Source organism: Amblyomma maculatum, chromosome 6, assembly GCF_055883805.1.
Source record: "Amblyomma maculatum isolate TAMU_Amacu chromosome 6, ASM5588380v1, whole genome shotgun sequence".
Classification (NCBI taxonomy): Eukaryota; Metazoa; Arthropoda; class Arachnida; order Ixodida; family Ixodidae; genus Amblyomma; species Amblyomma maculatum.
The window spans coordinates 56,826,363-56,850,566 of NC_139349.1; the positions used below are offsets into that span (position 1 = coordinate 56,826,363).

At 47.6% G+C, this 24,204-nt stretch overlaps 1 protein-coding gene across 1 annotated transcript; it reads right to left on the reverse strand.

Moving 5' to 3' along the window:
• Nucleotides 1-1,189: 1,189 nt before the first annotated feature.
• Nucleotides 1,190-23,887, reverse strand: LOC146185812 (high-affinity choline transporter 1-like). Its single transcript, XM_084607917.1, has 10 exons — nucleotides 23,694-23,887; nucleotides 21,564-21,670; nucleotides 19,449-19,556; nucleotides 18,342-18,497; nucleotides 17,731-17,879; nucleotides 16,748-16,897; nucleotides 8,754-8,883; nucleotides 6,220-6,437; nucleotides 3,042-3,243; nucleotides 1,190-2,580 (listed from the first exon to the last, which is right to left on the reverse strand). The coding sequence occupies exons 1-10, from the start codon at nucleotides 23,846-23,848 to the stop codon at nucleotides 1,190-1,192; spliced, it is 2,766 nt and encodes a 921-aa protein (XP_084464043.1). The 5' UTR covers nucleotides 23,849-23,887.
• Between the last annotated feature and the right edge of the window lie 317 nt (nucleotides 23,888-24,204).

The following is a 24,204-nucleotide window of genomic DNA, read 5'->3' on the forward strand; positions in this document are numbered from 1 at the left end:
AAAGTACCCTTTCCAAAAACCTGCTTGAACTTTTGCTTGATTGAAGTTTAAGGTTGTCCTGGTTCTGTTAACAATTACCTTAGTAAATATCTTATGCGTAACCGATAGCAAGCCTTATTACTCTATAATTTTTCTTTAAGGAATAACAGCGCGGAGACGAAGGACAAGGAAGAAGAGAACACCAAGGAAGAAGACAATCTGTCTAGAGACAACAAAGTAAACAGAAGTGAACGAGGCAATTAAGCTCCCCCCTTCCCCCCTTATTTAAAGCAACAAAAATGAGTCCCGCAAATATTCAGTTTATTCCAGTGGTTCATTTTAGCACAACCCACTTCGAGATGAACACGGAAGGCATCACCCAGTCCTAGTTTTAACAGCCAGAAGTCTATTCGTCGTTTCTCGCTATGAGAAACATCGTGTCGGATACGAAAATCAGACATGCGATTGTGAAGAAATGCATCCATAAGCGCCAACCTTCGCAAAGATGGTGTTCACCAATGGCTACCTTTGGATAGGCTCGGGGTTTTCTCGCAGTCTGCCTTCATCTGAGGCCACTCAATTTTTCTCGCTTACGATGTAGTCGCTGCCAAAGCATGCTGAGATGACCTACGTAGAAAGTTCTACTTTCGATAACACGCTTTATGATTCTTCTTCACGTGGACCCGGATGCCAAGGACGTCGCATATAGACAGGATGATGTCATTCTCGATGGAAGTCACGTTAATCATGTGCGGAAATCAACACACCACAATGCACACGAAGCGGTGGCCACAAGATATGCTATAAATTGCTTTCAACAACATAGCGGGCAACGGCGTAGTTCAATTCCACTGGTATTAGAGACACGAGGACACGAAAGCATATCAATCAGGTTCAAAAAGGGCAATTTAAATTTTAAGAAAGAAGTGCACTCCGTGATAAACGAAGTAAGCAGTGAACAGAAAAACATAATTAGCCTCATTTTTAAATTTCCAAGCGAGCGACAGAAACCCATAAGAACGACACAAAATTCTCGTTCGCTAAAAAGGTATAGGCAAAACTAATGCGCACCAATGCAACAAATCAAAAGAAAAATTCGAATCTGGAACTGTAAAGTGTCAAAAACAAGAGTAGAGAACAAAACGCATGAGTCGTTCATAATGAACAGGGGAGGGGCGGGGGAAAGGGGGTTGCTAAAGTTTTTAAAAATCTACTCTTTCCTCTTCGTCTTCCCATCTTTCTTCAAGGCGGGATTTCCCTTGTCTTCTTTCTTTTTGGTTGCACCGACCGGCTGCCCCATACGCTTTGTCTTCAACGGGCCGGTCTTCGAAGCAATATCTGGAACGGTAAGTAGCTGACCGACCTTCGCATCCGGCTCCGTAGCGCTCGGATGCCTACTTCTCCGCCTGTTGATTTTTGATATCTCGGTGTCAGCCGCACCTACAGGGCCCGTGATTCCAGACACGCTACTCTGCGTCTCCGTCTCAAAACCAGCTGGAAGGTGAATAGAGTCAAGTGGATTGTCTTTTAGCTCTGTGTCATGAGCACGAGTCTTTTTGATCGTTGGGCCAATGTCGCTTTTCTTCGACAAGACGCTCAGGCGTCCGCCCTTCGACTCGGCTTTCCTAGGCCTGGCGCTCTTTGGCTTTGCGCCAGTCATACCAATCTGCTTGGTCATCAAGCCTGTGCCACTCTTCGACATGACACTCTGACGCCTGTTCATATATTTATCTGTGCTCGGCTCGACGTTTCCAGGTGCACTGGCCTTTGACTCGCCGCCAAGTTCACTGGTCCGCCTTGAGTTCGAGCCAACACCGCTTTTTGACACAACGCTCTGACGCCTGTTTATAAGCTTGTCGGTGTTCTGGTCGATGTCTCTGAACGTTCTGGTCCTTGCTTCGCTGCCGCCGCTGGTTCGCCTGGTCTTTGAGCCACCACTACTTTTTGACGCGACGCTCTGGCGCCTGGTTGCTGGCCTGTCAGTGTTCCGTTCAAAGTTCATGGGCATCTTCGGCACGACTCTCTGGAATCTGCTTATAATTCTCTCAGTCTTCAGCATGTCATCTGCCTTATCAGTAGGCATGTTAACGGGATCATCGGAATATTCAAAACTGGCTTCCGCTGCCATCGACGCCTTTCTTGCTCTCGGCTCCTTGTATGCCGTGGTCGGACGATTGGTTGTCTCCGGGGTGAGCCCTCCTTCGAAGTTACATGGCAGCGTTGTAATAGTACCAGGGCTACTAGACGCCACACCACGACGTGCCTCTTGAAGTGGTTGTACTTTGCTGTCGGCAGCCACTGCATTCGTGCCACCACTGGAGGAACGCGCGCTGTCCGCAACAGGCACGAATACAGATGTGGCTGAAATTTCACAGAAGCAGCCCCAGACATCATAGTGAGGTGCCAGGAGCCCCGATTGGAACACGCATGTGGCTAGTACCGAGCCGACGAAATGAGCGCACAGGCTAATTAGCATGCACATTGTCCGGAAAGGAAAGTGCTGCCCACGTTCACTGTCGTAATTAGGCAGCCGCCAGATGACCGGTACGCCCATTTTCGGCTCTCCGCACAAAGCACGCACAACGAAGCCCACGAAGAAGCCTGCAGAGGCAACAAAAGGACGGAGTAGGCGTCATCATACTTTGAAGGGAAACCCCAGAGTCGTCAGTGTGAGGTGGAAGGCAGTAACAGCGACTATCACTGAGTTTAGTGAAGCTGGCATGACAGTCTCAACGAAGGCCCGGCACTATTGTTCGGCCTGCCTTCGATAGTAATAAAATATTGATTAACCTAATGCACCATAGCTGTAAGGCCTGTCTCATGCATCTACTCTGAGCAGATATATCCAGCAATGCACTCTGGCTTTCATCCTCAGTGCTGTTTTGCACAAGCTAACAAAATAAAGCCTTCCAAATATGCGTCTCAACAAAGTGGACACCTATAAGAGTACTAAAGTTAATCAGCGTGAAGGCATCTTGTTAAAAGAAGAGTTGCGGGTAGTGTGCGGTTCACGCGAGTGCCGCCGACACTTAACCATGCAAAGTCATAGAAGTGACACTGACCAAAGACAGCTCCATAAGCGTTACTCCAGTCTCGAAGGAAGAACAGTGCGACGAACTGCGGGAACAGTAGAACGTAGACGAGGTCCGATGATAGCGTCCACAGCGCGAACACCGACTGCACGTTCAGCGCCATGATCATTGCAAGCAAGCTAATGCTCCAGATGGAGACGCGAAGCACTCGACACATTTCCTCCTGGGACGCCTGCGAGACGCCGCGGGACGCAAGCTTGCGATTAATAATCGGTTCGGAAAGTTCGACAAGGAGAAAAGAAAAGGGTGAGGCACATCCGCTTACGGCACCGTGAGAGTGAATTCATAGTTTGCTCTAAACAAATTACATATGCTTACTTGTGGATCACACAGGTAGCACAGGATATGCTAATGAAGTGAGAAATCGTTTGTTTCATCTTAACAAGGCATCCCTACTAATTTCCACATTTATGTCCCCCGTCTTAATATCTACAAAAAAAAAACGCAGGTAAATATGGTGGAATGTTATATTATGTCGCAGTGGCCTATTCGGTTTGAACCGCAAAAAAAAAAAAAAAATGGAAGTAAGGCAAATTCAATGCTTGAAAGTCTTTCAAAGAGCCCGAACTGGAACTATCAAACCAAGCAACATGGATTGGTTTGTTCCTGGGAGCAACGTTTTTTGTCTGCGCGGAAAGGAGGCTGCTTCGTTGAGAAATTCGCTGGGACATCCTGGGAGACAAATCTATCCTCCGTGTTCCGTATTGCTTAGTTCAACGCGTGCGCGCGCACACGCACGCACGCACACACACTAAATATATCGGGTGTTTTTTTAGAATGCCCAAAAAATATTTAGGCAAAGGCTACTGGCTTTAGATTTATTTTAGGCCTGCGGTAGACGCCACGCAAGAAGCAAACTGCTTCAATTAGATCGTTAATTAACTAAATAGATTAATTGATTTTTTTTTTTCATTTTCAGCAGTATGTTGCATTTGCCGAATTGGAGCTCGTCCTCCAAATAATATTATCTGTGAAAAATTACCATTTGAAAAAAGTTGTAGCGCGCATTATGACCTCAAATGTCACCCTGATGGCCAGTTTCACACGCTATCGCTGCGTCTGCCACGTAGATTGCTCCACCTAGAGAACTCGTCACTCTGCTGCCATGCCCTGAGAGCCAGATAGAGTGAACGGCGGTTCGTTGTCAATTTCTTTTCGATCGCAGTCTTGCTGATAGCCGCCGCGTCGGTACCCAATGCGCGCTGTCATTACGCTTGCTGTCCGGCCTGCATTGACCCAGCGATCTACTCTAAACCGTCACCACCGAGATTCTAACCAGGAATTTGCATCACCTGCTCTCCCATCAGTCACGACGAGCGGATGAGCGATAAAGGATCAACCACTGAATCTGCGCGTACAGGCTTGGGTAAAGGGGCGAGGCATCATGTGACTCGACTCAGATTCGCGCTCGCACCTTCATGTGATGGTATTTTATCGTCATCCGCCTGTCGTGACGTAGGCTGCTGGGGTGCGCAGGCCTTGTCAAGATCTCGGTGGCGACACTCCAGACACGCCGCTGGCGATGTGTTAATAGGTGAAACCGCATATCAGGGTCACACTCACGGGCTTTTCAACGCCTGCTGCAATATTTCTTCTCTTTTTTTTTTTTTTGAAGGAAATCTTTTTTTCGCGGCCTTACTATTTAAAGGACGAGCTCCCATTCTTGGGGACAGTATACCGCCTGAAATGAAAAAAAAATTACAAGGGTTAAGCGCTGCTGAACCAAATATTGAGCGAAAGCATTAGCTGCGGGTGACCGAGCGTTCTTCTCTTTTTCTTCTTCTTCAGCCCACATATAAAATCCCGCTTTAACCAACCCGTATGAACGTGCCATAGTGGCCTATAGGGGTAACGTGAATGCCAGGGTCCTAGCAGGCTGATTCTGACATAACCGTCCCATGTGAAATGAGAGACCCAAGTTGGCAGCTCCTGCCAGCCCACATATAAAGCCCCGCTTTAACCAAGCCGTATGAACGTGCCTGACGTCACGTACCACGTAAGCACCAGCTGCGCCTCTAGCGCGCCCCGCCGACCGCTTTTGTGTCACGTGGGGTGTGACGTTACGCGCTGCGCCGTAGCTGCGACCGCGCTACGCCGACCGCTCGAGTTGGTAGCTCAGCTCTCATCTTATTGTCACGTGGTGTGCGACGTCACAGCGTTTCCTGGGTGCGGCCGCGTCACGCTGAAGGCTCGAAACGTAGAGTAGTATATAGCTGTAGCAATCAAAGTTAATTCACGTGTTTAGTTTAACGCCGAACCAATTCATGTCTTTCGCCTCTTACCTGGTGTCCACCATAGCCCCCAATATAGCCTCAGGGCTAAAATTAACCCAACGGCATTTAGTTTTTCTAAATCTTTTGGATCTTATAAACAGCCGATGTGTACATTTATTATACATTTATACATATATATGTATACTTATTCTGGAGGCCTACACTAACAACTTGATTTGGTTTGGTTTGGATTATGGGGTTTAACGTCGCGAAGTGACTCAAGCTATGAGGAGAGTGTTAGTGTAGGTCTCCAGAAATTTCAACCACCATATGAATACAACCCGAATTATTTGGTTTGGTTTATAAGGTTTAACTTCCCAAAACAACTTAAGATGTGAGGGACGCCGTAGTGCAGGTCCCTGGAAATTTCTACCACCTGGGGTTTCTTAGAGTGCACTTACATCACACACCACACAAGTTCCTTGCTTTTCACTTCCATCGAAAACCTGCCGCCGCAGCAGGGATTCGATCCCGCGCGTTTGGGTTTAGCGGTCTAGTGCCCTAACCACACAGCCACCGCGGCGGTGTGGTAAACAACTTGAGCCCTTCGACTAATATAAGGACAATGGCCTTTAGAGTATGTCTTTGGGACCAGACAGTACTGCAGGCCCGAATTTCAATTTCCAATATGTGGCATAAATTCATTATTTTACGAATACCAGCACTGATTAGCAAAAGATAATCAGAAATCGTAAATCGGCTGTTTAGCGCAGTATTGCCCTTTTGCCGGCAGTTGTTATTCTACTTCTTAGCACTGCCATTAACAAATCGCCAATAAATCAAATGGGCGGCATGATTGCGGTGCTTCTTCGCCAGTCACGGTAGAATCAGGTCAGGCCAGGCAATCAGCCAGCAAGGCTTAGAGGCACACACACCATGGGCTTCAGCACTTGCTGGTAGACATTGCGCGTGATGAGCGACGAAGCGCTGAGCATGGACGAGTCGACGGAAGACATAACTGACGCCATAATGGCCAGCTGGCCCATTATGGACACCAGGTTGGGCGTCAAATAGCGCACGGCGTGAGGCATCACGTATCGGCGCTGATCCGGCTCCAAGTTGTACGGACCGGGGTAGCCATTCGCCGTGAAATCTGCGCAGCGACCGCGCCGACAAACGGTGCCACTGTTTAGCCTTCGGCAATTATGCGGGAAAAATATTAATGCGAAAGCATTTCTTAGCTGGCTCATGGGCAGCTTCACCAAAGCGCGTCGATAGAGCGTGTCGCAGATGTATTTGTCGGCAGAAGAGCAACTGTTGGCGATAGTTGGTGCATCGACGCGTAATTTTGGAAGGCGCTTCGCCATTGAGACACACAAAGAACACATGCCTTTCAGGGCGATCATTGAAGAAAAAGGGAATCGGCAACAACGTTTTCCTCCTTTCCTGCAAGCCCATCTCCCAATCCTTCCGATTAAAGACCTTTTCAAAGCCACAGAATATGAGGACGCCACCGAAGTCATGAGGACAACACCGCCTTTTGTGTGCCTTTCTGCAGATGTATGAAAGAACACTGAACAAGGGTAGAGTGCCTCAGTTCGCATGTACTGCAGCATGCGCCGGAGCACTGCCTTAAATGCGGTTGAAGAATGGATCGAAGAATTTGGAAGGGTGAAGTTTCAAAATAAGTGTGGAATGGCTTTTAGAGGGCTCTTAGAACTGACGGAGTGCGGCCTAAGCTCTTTGTATGGTAAATTTGAAGGCAACCAGGATTTGCAAAAAAAAAAAGGCGGCATCAACGTAGGGTGGTGTTTGGTGCCGGTGTTGTCCGGAATTTTCTTGCCATCGCACACTTTCAAAGATTCTTAAAACATGTTTAGATACGCTGATGACTACTTGATTTGACTACCCTACTTCTACGCCGATTCCCTGAGCCCAGAAAGGATTCTTAACAAATAGAAAACAGCACTACTAGGGCACGAATGTACGTGTGAAGCCCCAAAACATAGCCAGATCCGATATCTAGATCTTCTCATCACCTGCAGTGGCGGCCATACCTGCTGGGAATACACAACCAGAGCTGAAAAATCACTGTAGGGCGAGGAGTTGCATTACCATGCCTAAAGCAAGCGGTCAATAACTCGTGCCCCCAATCGATGACGCACTGCTCCAACCGGCAGGTCACACAATTAAAAGCAAGTGGCTATCCTAGGTAGTTTTCGGGCAGCATTGTAGGAATCCTTGCTAAGAAACTTCACAATCTCCAGAAAAGGAAATAAAACCAGCTATGAAGGAAGCCCTGTCGATATGCCATATATTCATATTTCGCACAGAGTGAAGAAAACTGCAAGCAAATACGGCGTTATTTTCTGTTATTATCTGCTCCCCACAAGCTGACAGGAATGTGCAAAACGGTTAACGTGTAGAAAAAAAAAAAAAAAAGACAGGAAACAAATAACCCAGGTGCAGTATCAGACGTCACACAATTTATGTAGACTGCGATCAAAACGTAATCCCACATCTCACTCATCTGCAAACGGTCTCACGTTGGTCAATTGGGGAGATGCCTAAACAAGAGATTAAGAAACCACGAGAGGGCTTGCGAACAGGTGACAATATCAGGGAATCCCGCGCCGCACTGCACAAAATACGACTGCTTTCCACTACTTAAAAAAACCCATAGCCATAAACAGAAAAGAACGGGAAATTAGCGAAGCCTTTGATACTTACACGGCACCAGAAAACCAATGCGTCACTGAACCTTCGGTGACATTAGGGAGCAGAACTTCACTACTGCGAGGGCCATAACCTAAGGCTTTTGTAATGCACACGAGCGGCTGATTCAGCGTCATTTTTTTTTTACCTTTTTACTTCTTTCCTTTCTTTTTGTTGTCTTTACTGCATGCACAAAGGCGTGGATGAAAAAAAAAAGAAAAATAAAAAAAGGAAAAGAGAGAGAAAAAGAAAAGCGACACCACTCGTTGCTGGGTATGACCTGACGCCTTTGAGAGAGGCTTGAGCCGAAGGACGCCTGTACTCACTGATTATGGATGAAAAAACACAGCAAAAGGAAAACTGCAGCAGCAAATAAACCGCTTCTAAAATAATAAACGCTAAATAAATTAAGAATCGAAATTCATTGAAACCTGAGAAAGTATTCGGATATCACAACGTTAGTAAATGAAAGACGTTTCCGTTCGTTTATTTTTTGTTCACAGAATAATTTTAAATATCTTAAAACCAAATGCAAAGCACCAACGATGCAACGAGAATCCGAGGGCTCCTGTCGCATGAAATGATTCAGCATTTGGTCCACCTTGCGATCAATGACTGCGTTCTCCATACTCCCATCAGTATTCAAAAGTATATGCTATGTAAAGCGTTGAGTCTATAGCGTGGTTCACTAGCTTTTTTCGTGACGAAAGAAGCCGTCTCTTACTGGCCACACAAGCGACAGTAGCAAACTTACTGGCGCTTTTTGTTGCGGCGCCGACGATGATTGGTGGCAGGGCAAGAAACATGCATCCGGGGGCCGATAAATACGACAGCATCTTAGCGCTGAAGGCGGAGTCCGAACTCAAGACACGTTGGAAGTAGACCTGCGTGTCGAACAGAAAGGAGCACTTGACTTTTATCCATTGACAGAGGCATCCAGCATCATATCCATGCTGTTCAATCAAGTGCTTTTTTTAAAGAAAGCATAATCAATTTTTAACACCGTTATTGATATTTTGCAGAGAAAACTGTGAAGCCGAAACAAGGACTTTAGAACTTGGTGGGCTGCAACCAATGTCACCAACCGCTGCGACTCTGACTGAAACGCTCGGCTTCTAAGTCCATGTTTACGTTGAATAACATCAGGGGCTGAAATTAATTTGGAGTCGAGCACCACTCAGTCCAGAGTTCTGGGGCACCAATTAATTGAGAGGCGACTGTGGGATATTGTAAGATAAGGTTACGCACACGTTGACGAGAATGCTATATATACTTCTGATGCAGGACAAAAACTGCTTTTAAAGAATATTTTCCCTAAACTGGCAGGAAGTAGTTAAATCTACCATACGATAGCAATAGGCTGCATTTTTGAAAGTAATTATGTGGCAACTCAGGAAAATTGTAAGATTTCTTTATAAACATAAAATTATGAATGGTCTGAGCTTCAGAGGTGTGACAAAATTTTGCTGCTGATATTTATTCCGCGCCCACAGCGAATATTGTCACGGTGTGAAGTCTCTGATCAGAAGTCACCGCGGGACACAGGAGTAACAGAAGTCACAGTGCGGCAGGAACTAGCAGGCCCGCTTCGACAGAAGAACTTCAGTTTCTTCGCCTCGAGGAGGCACACGCTCGCGATCAGCACAGAGGGAAAATAAAGAATGCAGCGTGTCATTGCCCCCCGGGTACAAGAAGCATCGTCCCGATGCTGGGAGTGTGGGTAGAGATAAAGAAAAAACCATTGCACGAAGGGCAGTTGCTCACGCACAGAAAGAGTCAACACTATCGGTCGTAATACGGTTTCAGGCGGACCACGTGGACCACGTCCGGGAGCGTGGAGCGTCGGGACTTTTTAAATCCATCAGGAACAACCTCATAGTTTAGGTCCCCAACTTGGCTTACCACTTTGTACGGGCCAAAGTAACGACACAGCAGTTTCTCGCTGAGGCCTCGTCGACGTACAGGAAACCAAACCCAGACACGGTCTCCAGCTGTGTACCGGGCGTCACGGTGTCGGAGGTTGTATCGCTGGGCATCGCGGCGTTGCTGATTCTGAATTCGCAGCCTGGCCAGCTGACGGGCCTCTTCGGCGAGGTGCAGAAAGGTGTGAACATCTGGTTGTTGGTTGCCGTCGTCTAGATGTGGTAACATGGCATCAAGCATTGTGGTCACTTCGCGGCCATGGACCAGACGGAAAGGTGTCATGTTCGTTGTTTCCTGGACCGCTGTATTGTATGCAAAGGTAACGTACGGGAGCACTTCATCCCACGTTTTGTGCTCTACGTCGACGTACATTGAGAGCATGTCAGCGAGTGTTTTGTTCAAGCGTTCGGTCAAGCCGTTCGTTTGAGGATGGTAAGGTGTTGCTTTCCTGTGTTCAGTATGACTGTGAATTAAAATCTGCTGCAGCAATTCGGCTGTAAATGCGGCTCCTCTGTCAGTAATCAAAATCTCCGGTGCGCCATGGCGCAGGACAACGCAATTGATGAAAAACTTTGCAACCTCTAAGGCAGTACCGTTGGGTAGAGCGGAGGTTTCCGCGTATCGTGTAAGGTAATCCGTGGCAATAATGACCCACCGGTTACCGGAGTGTGAAAGGGGAAATGGTCCCAGCATGTCCATGCCAATCTGCTGGAAAGGCCTCGACGGTGGGTCTATTGGCTTCAAGAGTCCGGTGGGCTTAGTCGGCGGCACCTTACGACGCTGACAGTTGCGACACGTTTTCACATAGTGTGAAACGTCTGATTTAAGTCGAGGCCAGTAGTACTTTTCCTTGAGCCTTGCAAGCGTGCGCGTGACTCCCAAATGTCCAGAGGTTGGTTCATCGTGGCAAGCTTGTAAGATTTCATCACGTAGACACATAGGTACAACAATCAGGTACGGCGTTTGGCTGGCGGAAAAGTTTTTCTTCATGAGGACACCATTGCGCACACATAACGATGACAGAGCACGCTTGAAAGCTCTCGGAGCGGTTGTACATGCACCGTTTTGATAGTCCATAATGTGACGAAGTTCGGGATCTGCAGATTGTCTTTCAGCGAGGCACTCTGTGCTGATGGCATTTAGCAGTATGGCCTCATCAGGAATTTCATCTGCGGGGGGATCTACAGGGGCCCGTGAGAGGCAGTCTGCGTCCGAATGCTGACGGCCAGATTTGTATGTGACAGTTATGTCGAATTCCTGTAATCGTAGACTCCATCTTACAAGACGGGTTGAAGGGTCCTTTAGGGTTGCAAGCCAGCATAGGGCATGGTGGTCAGTTACTAACTTGAATGGTTTCCCGTAAAGGTATGGCCGGAACTTCGACGTCGCCCACACAATGGCTAGACATTCTTTCTCTGTTGCGGAATAGTTCACTTCCGCTTTAGATAGACAGCGACTGGCGTAAGCGATTACACGTTCTTGGCCGCCCTGGATTTGAACTAGAACGGCGCCCAGGCCTATGTTGCTTGCATCGGTGTGAAGCTCCGTGTCGGCGTTTTCGTCGAAGTGAGCCAATATGGGAGGTGTTTGTAGGCGGCGTTGAAGCTCTTTGAATGCTTGTTCCTGTGCTGCGTCCCAAGTGAAAGGCGTGTCTGTCTTTGTCAGACGTGTTAGGGGCTCGGCGAGTCGAGCGAAATCTTTGACGTAGCGCCGGTAGTAGGCACATAAGCCAAGAAATCGTCGAACAGCTTTCTGGTCTTTGGGCGGAGGGAAGTTGGCAATAGCTGTCGTTTTCTCTGGATCCGGCAGGACACCAGCGTGGCTTACGACGTGCCCCAAGAACTTGAGCTCCGTATAAGCAAAATGACATTTCTCGTTCTTTAACGTAAGGCCAGAGGATGTTATGGCTTGCAAAACAGTTTCAAGGCGCCGAAGGTGCTCCTCGAACGTTGAAGCGAAGACCACAACGTCGTCAAGGTAAACGAGACATGTCTGCCACTTGAGATCTGCAAGTACGGTGTCCATAAGCCGTTGGAAAGTAGCCGGAGCAGAGCAGAGACCAAAGGGCATAGCCTTGAACTCGTAGAGCCCATCCGGAGTAATAAACGCCGTTTTCTCGCGGTCCCTCTCATCTACTTCTATTTGCCAGTATCCGGATTTCAAGTCCATTGAAGAGAAATATTTCGCGGAGCAGAGACGATCCAAAGCATCGTCGATGCGTGGCAGGGGATAGACGTCTTTCTTTGTAACTTTGTTTAGCCGGCGGTAATCCACACAAAACCTCAGCGTACCATCCTTTTTCTTCACAAGAACGACAGGTGCAGCCCATGGACTCCGCGAGGGCTGGATGACATCGTCGCGAAGCATCTCTTTCACTTGGCGGGTGATAGCGGCGCGTTCAGTCGGAGACACTCGGTAAGGGGACTGTCTGAGAGGTGGCACGGTATCATCCGTAATAATGCGATGCTTGGCGAGATCGGTTCTGCCAACACGTGAAGAGTTGGAGAAGGTCGCCCGATAGCGCTGGAGGAGCTGGTTCACTTGGCGATGCTGCAGTTGAGAAAGTGCAGGGTTAATGTCGAAGTGTAAATCGGTGGTAGGCCTCTCCATTTCGGTAAATGACAGCGTCGCAAGTCCAGAGGCTTTTCGAACATGCGTGATACCGCAAATATGGGCCACTACAGTCCCAGTGCTTAAATGCTGGTGCTCACCGCCAAAATTTGTGAGTAGGACGTCTGCTTTGCCGTCTTCGAGGCGAACGACTCCTCTGGCTACAGCAAGACTGCGTTCGAAAAGTAAGATCTGTTTACTCTCCACGACACCTTCAAAGTTTCGCAGTGTATTCGCAGCCACAGACGTCATCACGCTGGAACGGGGCGGAATAGTGACGTGATCATCAAGGATGTGCAGTGCTGTCGGTCGCTCTGAAGCACTGTGTATTGCGTTCTCAGTCGATAAGGTCACTGACTTAGTCTGCAGGTCGATAACGGCTCCATTCTCTGCTAAGAAATCCATGCCAAGGATGACGTCGCGGGAACACTGGACAAGTACGACGAAGGTTGCTAAGTACGTTTCTTCTTGCACAGTTACCCTAGAAGTGCAGGTACCGGTCGGCGTTATCAAGTGGCCTCCGGCGGTACGAATTTGTGGGCCTGTCCAGGGTGTAGTCACCTTTTTCAGAGTGGCGGCGAAAGGCCCACTCATCACAGAATAGTCGGCGCCGGTATCCACAAGCGCTGTCACGTCGGTTCCGTCCACTGAAATGTTCAGGTCGGCGGTTACGGCTGTGGTGTGACCGGAACGTCGCGGGGTCCGGTCACGGCTGCGGTGTGGTACTAGCTGATTTCGTGTCGTCGGAGAACTGGAGCGCCGAGGCAGCGGATCATTGTGGGGCGCGTCGTGTCGTCGTGAACTGGAGTGGCCATCCGGTTGCAGCGGTGGAGGAGCTTGAGAATTTCGTCGATGAGCAACCTTCCCTCCAAAGGTTGCCGCGTCTAGTTTTCCCGATGGGGGCTAGGGGAGCGGACCCGCGTCAGGCCGGCATTACCACGTGTCTGCGAGGAGTATTGGCCCGGTGAAGGCGACCGCGAGTAGTCATAGGGCGTTCCGGATGATTCAGCCAGGTACGCGTCAATGGCAGGGGGTCGTTCCCCACGCTGCGGCTTTCGCGCGTCGGCGCTAAATCCCGGCAGACCCATTCGTCGGTAATAGCAATCGCGGAACAGGTGACCAGCTTCGCCACAGTGGAAGCACAGCGGGCGATTATCGCGAGTGCGCCAGACGTCGCTTTTGCGTGGACTCACCTGAGAGATTCGAGCGGGAGGTGCTTGACGAGTGTATGCAGGGGCTGCTTGGTGCTGACTTGGAGGTGGATGCTGATTGGGAGGTGGACAGGCACGACGAGTGACTGCGGCGTAGGTCATGGCCTGCTGTGGTGGCATTGTCGGGAGTGGCTCGGGTGGGTTGAGTGCCTGGTTGACCTCTTCCCGAACCATCTGAGAAAGGCTGGATACTTGAGGGGGTGCTGCCGTCGAAAATAGTTTTTGCAGCTCCTCGCGTACGATGGCCCGTATGGTCTCACGGAGCACGTCAGTGCTACCAGTGTCCGCGATGGCGGCAGCAATAGGGATGGACGGCCGCTCGTAGTGCTTAGATCGCATCTCTAGAGCCCTCTCAATGGTAGTGGCCTCGGATACAAATTCCCCGATGGTCTTGGGGGGACATCGCACTAATCCAACGAAGATCTGTTCCTTAATTCCCTTCATGAGATATCGAAGTTTTTTTTCTTCGGACATGTTTGGATCAGCGCGACGGAATAGCCTCGTCATGTCCTCGAAGTAAACGAGGACGCTCTCGTTAGGGAGCTGAACTCTCGTCTGTAGGAGCAGCTCGGCGCGTTCTTTCCGAAAAACGGTGGTGAAAGCTTGCAGAAACTGGTCCTTGAAGGAACTCCACGTTGTGATAGTAGTCTCATGATTTTCAAACCATGTGCGAGCTGAACCGTCAAGCGAAAAAAATACATGTTGCAGTTTCTGGTCGTCGCCCCAGCGATTGTACTGGGCTACTCGCTCAAATTTATCTAGCCAGTCTTCCGGGTCGTCGCCGGGAAAGGCTTGGAAGATGGGTATCTCCCGCGGCTGCTGCAACACGAAGGAGGGGGCAGTGGTGTCTACCTGCGTCATTACGGGTGGTTGTGTTGTCTCCGAAGGTGGTGCTGGAGAAGGTGGTGGCGGCCTCGCAGTACGAGAAAATTGTAGAGGCGCGAATTCAGGATCAAGCCCTCGAAGCCGTCGGCTACTCTGATGGGTAGGCGTAATCTCGATGGTAGGAGATCCTTGAGGGCTGGAGTCTCGGCTGGTTGGAGGTGTTCGGAGCATGGGTTGCGTTACCCAGCAGCTCCACCAGATGTCACGGTGTGAAGTCTCTGATCAGAAGTCACCGCGGGACACAGGAGTAACAGAAGTCACAGTGCGGCAGGAACTAGCAGGCCCGCTTCGACAGAAGAACTTCAGTTTCTTCGCCTCGAGGAGGCACACGCTCGCGATCAGCACAGAGGGAAAATAAAGAATGCAGCGTGTCAATATGTCAAATATGGTGCGTTTTTGTAAGTTACCACCACTTAACTAGAAACCTGACGAAGCAAGACCTGCACGTGTATTTATTGCTATCGTGATGTTCTCGTTAAAATAAGGAATTTTTGAAAATATCAATTTACGTTCGAAAGCTCTTTTCCAAAAAATGTCCAAAGTTTCTGTGCACGGGTACGCTTTAACATGATGATATTAAGTTAATAAGTTATAAACTCTCTGCGATAATAGGTACCGATTCACATGAGGAAGCTGAAACTAATTTATATTTTCTTAATCAACCGCATACGTATGCAGACTGTCTCTCAAATGAACACATATTTTCAGGTTTTTTTTTATTGTATTAATTGCTTTTAATCTTACAACTACGACTTTCCATCAGCCAATGAAACATGCGCATAAAACAACGCCGAAGCCAACGTAACGAAAATAGCAACTGAACTCGTGTTCTCTTAAATTCGCAAAAACTTTTAGTTATGAATTTTTCACTTGCTAACAGCTTTTAATTGTGACAACGCAACCAATTTTGCAAGCAGAATTTGACAATGGGTCCCTTCATATCTCTGCTTTAGCGTTTGCTCGACAGCAAGGTAGTATGTTTTATTCCTGGCGACCACGATTGATACTAGTAATGCTGGTGATGACACCGCGGGAGAATCAGGGCACACCACGGCGTCAGACAAAGGCAAGAGGTGCTGTCCAGCAGCAACCGTAATGGAAGGTAACACCAGCGGTATGTTATATGCAAGCCTAAGGGTCGAATCGCTCGCATCGGAGTACATGGGGGATTTAATAGAGGTAGGGGGAAGGGGGGTGCGAAGTGGATGTTCGCCTAACTGCCAACCCTAGGTGATAAATAAAAAAAAATCACATGAATACATTTTTTTTTCATTCAAAAAGCATGCAAAATACATGTTTTCAATGGGATGGCCGCCCTCTTAACACACACACACGCACACGCACGCACACACACACACACACACACACACACACACACACACACACACACACACACACACACACACACACACACACACACACACACACACACACACACACACACACACACACACACACACACACACACACACACACACACACACACACACACACACACACACACCGAACCGTCTACTGTCGTAACGACCTAAAAATCCGCCCCGGGGAATGCCGGCTCGAATATCGTGGTTTGACCGGTAAGTGATACCATAGACTCGAAATAAAAAAGCCGTACCTGACGACTGTGGGGTTCCTAAGCGTAGAATTGTTCTGTTTCGTTTCTCAGAAATTTTATCGAAAACTGGCTTCATGTTTTTGCTTGTGCACTATTTCGTCAATTTCGTCCGGTTCGTTTTACACGGCAGTTCATTTTAGGAAACAACCACATCGGGCAATATCGGCCTATATTGCTGGCCTGCATATAGACTGTCTGTATACCAGGGGGGCGCTCAAGCCAATCTGCCACCAGCTGCAGTCACAGAATAAAAACTTGGTATCGTACTGCTAAAAAGCCTACAGTAAAAAACTGAAGATTTTATCGATTGATCGAATTAATCATTGATTCATTCATTCATTTATTCATTTATTTGATTGCGAAAACGTCATCCTCGTCGCAATGCATCCCCGTCGGGTTTAATCGAACAGGTCCTTTTTATGTTCGGCAGCCGGAAAAAGCAGCCACTGGATACACTACGCGAAGCCTAAGCAAAGCTTATAGGCGCCAGACAGTCTTGCATACCTGCCAAGGAACCCCGCCGAAGATGGTCATCAAAAGCTGATCGAAGATTTGGCCCACGTCTCTGTTCTCGATAACGCCCAACCAGTCTTTCTTCGCGTCGCTAATCTTCGCCGCAGTACGATTCGCCACGATGAAGGGCACGCAGCACCACTGCGAGGAAGCGTAACCACGCACATTGCTCAAAGAAGTGGATGGGCACTTCAAGCACTCGCGATTACAGGAAGCCTATAGTGAGGCTGTTGCTACTGGCGACAGGTATGATCACTGATGTGAACACGGACTCTGGTGATTTCTATTGGGTGGATAAGCGAGCACAAATTCAAATAGAAAACTTTTCAACCAGGAATGTAATTCCCACCGGAAGAATACAATAAACAGGCCTTTAGAGCGACGTTATGGGTACTAAACGAAACAGAAACACATTTCACTAGCATATTTTTAGCGAAAAAAAACATGACGACCGAAATACAACACAAACACGGGCACTTGTTCAAGCGCCCCTCGTCTTGTCTTTGTCTTCCTGCCTATTTGCTCTGAAAACGTCCCTTGAAGTCTGAACACCAACCAGCCCAATATTTAACCCTTTTGACAGAAACGTATAGTCGAGAGATAGTTTGCTAGGAATGACTGCTGGTAGGCTCAAGGCCGACGTAATCGGAGATCAATCAGAGATATATTTGTTCTGCACTTGAATTCAAGCTACTGATAGGGAATATGGTGCATGCATTCTTCGCGTAATACGGGATAAAGGCTGGATTTGAAAACTACGCTTAATTGCACCGGTATTTTTACCTTGCCCAAGGTCCCCCACATGTTACTTGAAAGAGACGGTTAAATGAATAGACACCTGGCACCTGAAACATCAGGTGGTTAGACAATACGTGTCAAGTCCATTTTTGAAAAGTTACCCAGTTTACTTGTAGGTAATTTTAGTGTTAAAAGCTCGAAAAAGGTATAAAGAGGTTGAGGAGATGACACACTACCAGGCCTAAGAGAGCGAAGCACAGCTGGACGACGTCCGTGTGCATCACAGAAGCGAGACCGCCCACCGATGCGTAGAACACGACGACAAGGGTGGAAGCGACTATAATGAAGGTTTTGTTGAGGTATGCAATCGTGCTCACCGTGTCGCCTGCACGTAAATAGCAATTGTTTAGTTACACCATACCACAGGTCATTGCAAAGACCGTGAAGGCTTCACAGTATTACTGAACTAGTTCATTTGTGGATCTCTCTATCTTGGTAGCCACAAAGGCTTCTCCATAGATTGCGACAGTCTTGTCTTAAGTGCAAATACCGCCAATGCGATATTATAAGTTTGATAAACAAGCACATTCACCAAGGACAATACTATCCAGAGACGTAAGAGCATTCAGATTCATGTCTGCCGTCGAGCGGTCGCTTTCTAGACTGTTCCACATGTGTTCATAAAGTACAGAGATGCTCGAGAGGAAATGTTCTCATGCTCCATCTTTGAAAGTCTCGAGCGGTCTGGAATAGTTTTGCATGTGTGTTGTGCTGAACACGCAGAGATACTTCTTAGGGCACATGAAAACACTGCTTTGAGTTTTAACAGACACCTTGTACTGCTCACCCAAAGCGGACAGGTTGGAAGCTGTCCAAAAGACCTCGCCGCATAAGGCTGGTACACAGAGCAGGACGGCGATCCAAGGGCCGTAGTACTGCTGGAACGGGTCCAGCATCGTCAGAGCCCTGGTTGAGCGCATTCTGCCCGCGAAGAACAGCCCACCTGTGGTCGCCGTTGCGCAGTGCGCATTTGTTACTGATCACGTAAGGTTTGGCATTAACGAAGAGCAAACGAACACATCTTTCTTCCTCCCCTGTCGCGGTGCAGGCAAGGGATAGTGATTTCATTGGAGTCGATATGCAAAACTTCTGAGTTTTCTGCGATGTCACTGACACATTAATCTCCATGTGGTCAAAAGTGACTCGGAGCTTTCCGCCATGACCTTTTGGAGCCTATCTGCAGTTATCAAACGTTAAGGCCACCGTATACCACAGAGCCTTGGCGCTTTATGCATCATTATTGAGCTGTTCATTATTGCAGAAGGCAGAACAGGGCTCGTCGTGCCGAATATACTCCGGCCACTAGGCATAATTTTAAGCTTTTTGCTCACATTTTGCATGCTTCCAGCAAGGCAGAATTGAAGCTTCTGTGTCAGGAGCAGTAACTGATGCGTTTACGATCTATACATCGCTCATTATATTCAAAAAGAGCGCAGTCTAAATTGCAGCGCCATATTTCCGTTGCATAGCATAAGAACGCGTGCCATAGTTGGTAGGCAAATAACTGCAAGCAATTGGACACGCCTTGCATGCAGACGGAAGCGCTGCGGGCACATATGAAGCAGATACAGTCCTTTTGTAATAAAGTGGGTATCTGGGAAGTTTAAACTATTGAAACGACAATGCTTGAGCTCTTCGTTGTAATTTTTAGGCTCAACGTTGGCAGATATATAAAACGCTACAAAAAGTCCTTCAAAAAATGCTACCTCCAATCGCCGCCTCAAACAAGAAATTATTCCGTGACGAAACAAAGCATCAAAGCACCATCAAGCGCCAGTGCAGAGGCTATTGTCCACTGAGTTGATTTGCAAGAACGCGACGTGTGTTTGAAATGAACTTTTTTCGTACTTTTGCCATATTTAATACAATCTACAGAGTGAGAGGTGGCGCTGACCGACGACAAGGCTGAGGGCATAGCCGAGCGGAGCCTGACACCAGATGAGGCCGTCATTGAACACGGCTTCCGCCGTCCCGTTGATGTAACCGGCGCCGACCCAGGTCGCTGCAATAGTAGAATTCGGAATAAGTTCATGACATTTGTTTTGCACTGAGTGGTCCACGCTTTTCCAGCACGCGTGTAGAGCCAGGATTAGTTCCGCAGGATATAAAATTAGACATGAAATTTTTCCTCCATTGCTAACAGACAAATTTATCCTAAACAGTTTTACCACGTCGTTTCCCGGTTGGATTATGGTCCATGTGACATTCGCAGTAGCAAATCCGACACATGGACGAGATCGGCGCTTGTAAATACTTGCAACCACAGGTTAAAGGCAATATTAATGCCTAACAAAATAGAACATTGAGCAGCCGTCGTCGTTATAACTCAGATGATATAGAGCATTGGATGCGAAATTCAGAGGTCACGGGTTCATATCCCAAGGGCGGTATGTGATTGTTCTTAGTCTACATTCTAGTGAATTATTTCATGATGACATTATTATTTCACATCAATGAGCATCAAAAGTCCTCTATGCTTTCCTAGGTGTCAGCGCTTAATGTCTCCTTTCGTTTGTTTGTCATAACAAGCCCCTTATTTTCCTTACATTTGTTCGTGATGCGTAGAAAGCAGTAATACGTCAGCGCATAATGATGAGCCTGTCGTTGTATTTCTCCTGTGGAAGACCCATGGGATACACCTCACTCAATAAATGCCACAAATAAAACTGGCGTCCTGTGGTCGAAGAAGCACTAGCCGTGACTGCCTAACTCCATGAAAGCTTAGATTAGCGAAGAGTTTCGTGGCCTCAAAAAAAAAAAATATATATTTACATCGAACGCTGACAATCGCAATCTCCACAAGGCGTATTTTTTAGGCTAATAATGACGTTACGTGATTTTATATTTTTGTCAATCTGTAATTTGCTCTCTTTTCTGATTCGCAAACGTTCTGAGGTCCGGTCTCGTATGGCCTAGAACATGCCCACTTCCTACACTTCGATAATGTGTACTTCCCTTAAAAGTTGTCGACAGAAAAACGGTCGCATTAAATGTGGTCGAACATAATTTTAACTAAAAGTCGACCTTAAAACTGGCGAAATATCGGATTTGTACGAAATTTGGCCGAACAATGGCGGCGCTATGATCCAACTAAACCTACTAATATAGTCACCTCAAAGCATACATTTTTACCGACATTAATGCCGTAAGTGCGTGGGTGAGTGGATAGAAAACAATATCTCTAATCCAGCAGTGATTATCCGGGCTATACGCATAGCTCGAACGTAATTCATAATTCAATGTGCTTTCTCACGCGTTTTCAATTTCAATCAGTAGTTACTTAAATACGGAAATACGCCCCCGTAACCACTGTATTGAATGAAAAATTATATTACAGAAATTTAAAAAAAAACAAATACGACAAATCTACGAGCAATTTATGAAGCACGCTTCTCATGGGCTCCCAGAACCCTTCCTGTACGGCAAAATGTGAAAGCAACAAAGATAAAGCGCCTCATTTTTATTCAACTCCAACTCATCCAAAGCCTGATCCGCAACACTATGCTTTTGTATTTACTTTCCGCGTAAAGATACACGCTAAAGAGCTGGCATCAGAGCTCTCTACGTGTGTTATAAGTAATAGAAGCTGCACAGCGGAAAAGTAGTAGAAGGTGCGTCAGCTGGTTCTCTCGGAACATATCCCCGTGATAACTAGGCTTAATGCTCTCTGACTGCAGAGCATTGTACTGCAATGAGCAGGTCAGATGTGCACCAGGCATAAAAGAAAACAATGATGTACTATGAGAGGTCATGGATAAACGAAGTGGTCCCGTCCGTCGTACGCTTGTGCGCATATATAGTTAAAACCTCAAGAGCTCGAAACCAAGGACAGAACTTTCCCGCTTTTTCAGTGTTTCTGGCTTCGCTAAATAAGCGCTGTTGTTGATCTGCACCATTCCTATTTTCTGCTCAAGACTTGTCGCTTCAAGCTGGTACATGGGTCAAGCCACTGCAAGCTGTATTGCTCACGAGTTCCTATGGGTGCAGTGCCCTGCAAACGCGCACGTACCGGTCATGGAAATGAAACCAATTGAAAGCGGCAGGCACCGGTTGGCGAGGAACAGGCGCAGCAGGTACTGCTTGCATGGCTCCGTTGATTCCTGCCCTTCTTGCGTCCTTCGTGAAAACAGACAGAACCCAACAAAGACGCAGTCATTATGGGGACGGGACGTTTACTCACGGCTTAACGAGACGACAACTTTTGAGAGCCATTATACGTGATTCCATCCCTCTGTGGCGCCGATAGTGGCGAGTATGTGTCATTCTGTATTTGCTATAAGGATGTGAATTAGCTACTAAGCCATTGGGTACGCAGCCTTATGGCGTCCCGAGTCTTGGTGCTTATTTATACCTCCCCCCCCCCCTCTCATCAGCTTGGAAATAGCAAGCACACCACCATGCTGTTTCCCAGGAGCACACCCATTGATGCATAAATGTCCATCAATGGCGGTAAACTTTTGTCATCGGTGTATATAATGTGGTATCTGAAAAGCGATGTAGCGGAATGGGGTGGAGTGGGGGGGGGGGGGGGGGTAAAACACAACCTTTGTCAAGAAGTCCTTTCCGTTGGAGGCGACATCACTAAGCTTATTCTTACTTTCACGAGATTTACAACACTGGGGATGCATTAAGAGCCATACACGGTGTGGCTCAGATGCGAACCCTTCGGGCTGCAGACTGCCGATACACGCTGTACATAGCAGTTGGTACACAGGGCATCGAAAAATGATGCGCGTCTGAAAAACATATTTCAAGCAGTTAGCGCGACAATTACATCATGCAGTAAACAGGTAGAGTCCATAGCACAAACCGTAAAGAACATACCTTTCACTTTTTTCAGCGTGCACCTTCGTTTATTACGCCAGTTATTGAGTACGGCTCTATAAAGGGGCACCTTTAAGCGGTTACAAAGCATCCAAAGACAACATGCGAGGTTCGTATGGAACTGCTATGATTGACAAATGCCCAGACTTTTCTTTAGGAGGCAAATCTCGAAACGCAGCAATTAAGACGCAACGAAATACTGAAATGCGCGAATTTCCTTCCCCTGGTATGCTCGATTTAGTTAATATGGGTCTTAAACTCACAAGCCGCCGTACCTTTAATGTACGTTCTTAGGCAAAAGTGTTATATATTATCCAGCTGATGGCGGAACTCGAGCAAACTGCATGCAACTTCACCTAGCAACAGTTATCTGGGTCGAGACAATAGTAGTGGTGCGCCATTTCACCCATACGCATGTGTCGCTGTCGCTAAATGGAATTTCGTAGTTTTCCTAAGCTCCGTCACCGGCTGAGTGTCGTATACCACTATTGCTCACCACTTTCCACCTGCACATGCCAATCGTATATTTCATGGCATTTTAAAGAAACTCCTGCGCAGATTTAAAAAAGTCGGACCCCTCAGGATGTCAAGAAGTGAGGCAGATCAGAGCCCAGGGAGGACGCAAGGCGTACTCCTCAACCACGCCGTGACGGAGTGGATGATGGAAATAGAAAGATAGAAACGAAAGCAAGGACTGTTTGATAGGCTCCTCGCTGCACCAACATTGCACCGGGGCTGCGAAGTAGAGTATGACTCGAACACAAGCACCGATTCCAAAACGTCGACCCCAAGAGTAAGAAAAAGCAGAGGACACCCAGAGATTACAGACATACTTGAAGATTATCCTGCAGGATAATCTTCAAGTATGTCCACGCTTTCAGAGACCGGAAAGCGTGGCGTGACATGGTCCATAGGGTCACGAAGAGTCGGACACGACTGAACGCCTGAACTGAACTGATCTCTTTTTGGTCCTCAGTAGGTACCCTTACTGTCCATAAAGCTCGGGCAGCTAAGGTTACAAGGATAGAAAGACAGAGTTGTCTGCGTTATCAGCAAGAAGGCGAAAGGTTGGTAAGGGGTCAGCTCTAAGTCTGAAGTGTCAGAGCTAGACACGAGAAAAGTCTATGTGCTTCATCATAACTTGTTACCGCGCCTACATAACATGTAATATGAACGCTATTCCCTAGTCACTTTTCTCTAGTCTGCCTCCCTTCTAATTTCGTAGTGTGGGTAACCGAAGGTTTGCACCCCCACCGGCCCGGGCCACACCGGCAGTGACCAACGCAGCCGAGTCAACAAAGAGTGGCATACATACCCACACTTAAGCTGCTGGTCCGGCGGTGACGCGTCGTCCTCGTCCTCACTCTGAGTCGCCCACATGCCTACGTATACGACAATGCCGTAGTACAGGACGATGGTTCCAGTCCCCAGGATGTGCAGGAACAGCGTGTCGCTCTGAAGGGATTGCATCTTCTTCTGCCGTACTCGCGCCACGGCACGAGATCGCGTGCTTCTGCAAGCCATAACCAGGACACCTGTCGGTTAATTTCCCTTGCAAAGACGTCGAGAAAGTGACAATATTCAGAGTTAAAACTGCAGCATTTTTGAAAATACTGAAACTCTGAATTATGAGAAACACAGTAGTTGGTGGCTGGTCTGCAGCAAGGAATGATTATGCATGGCGATTCGGCATAGAGCTTTTGAGCATTGCGGAAATGTTCTTCTTATTCTTAACGACTCAGTCACAGCAGAAATCAGTAGTAAAAGTTCTCAAGCAAATAATTTAGTTTTATGCAGCGTTTCTTGCTTCGGCAAGATGTCACTGG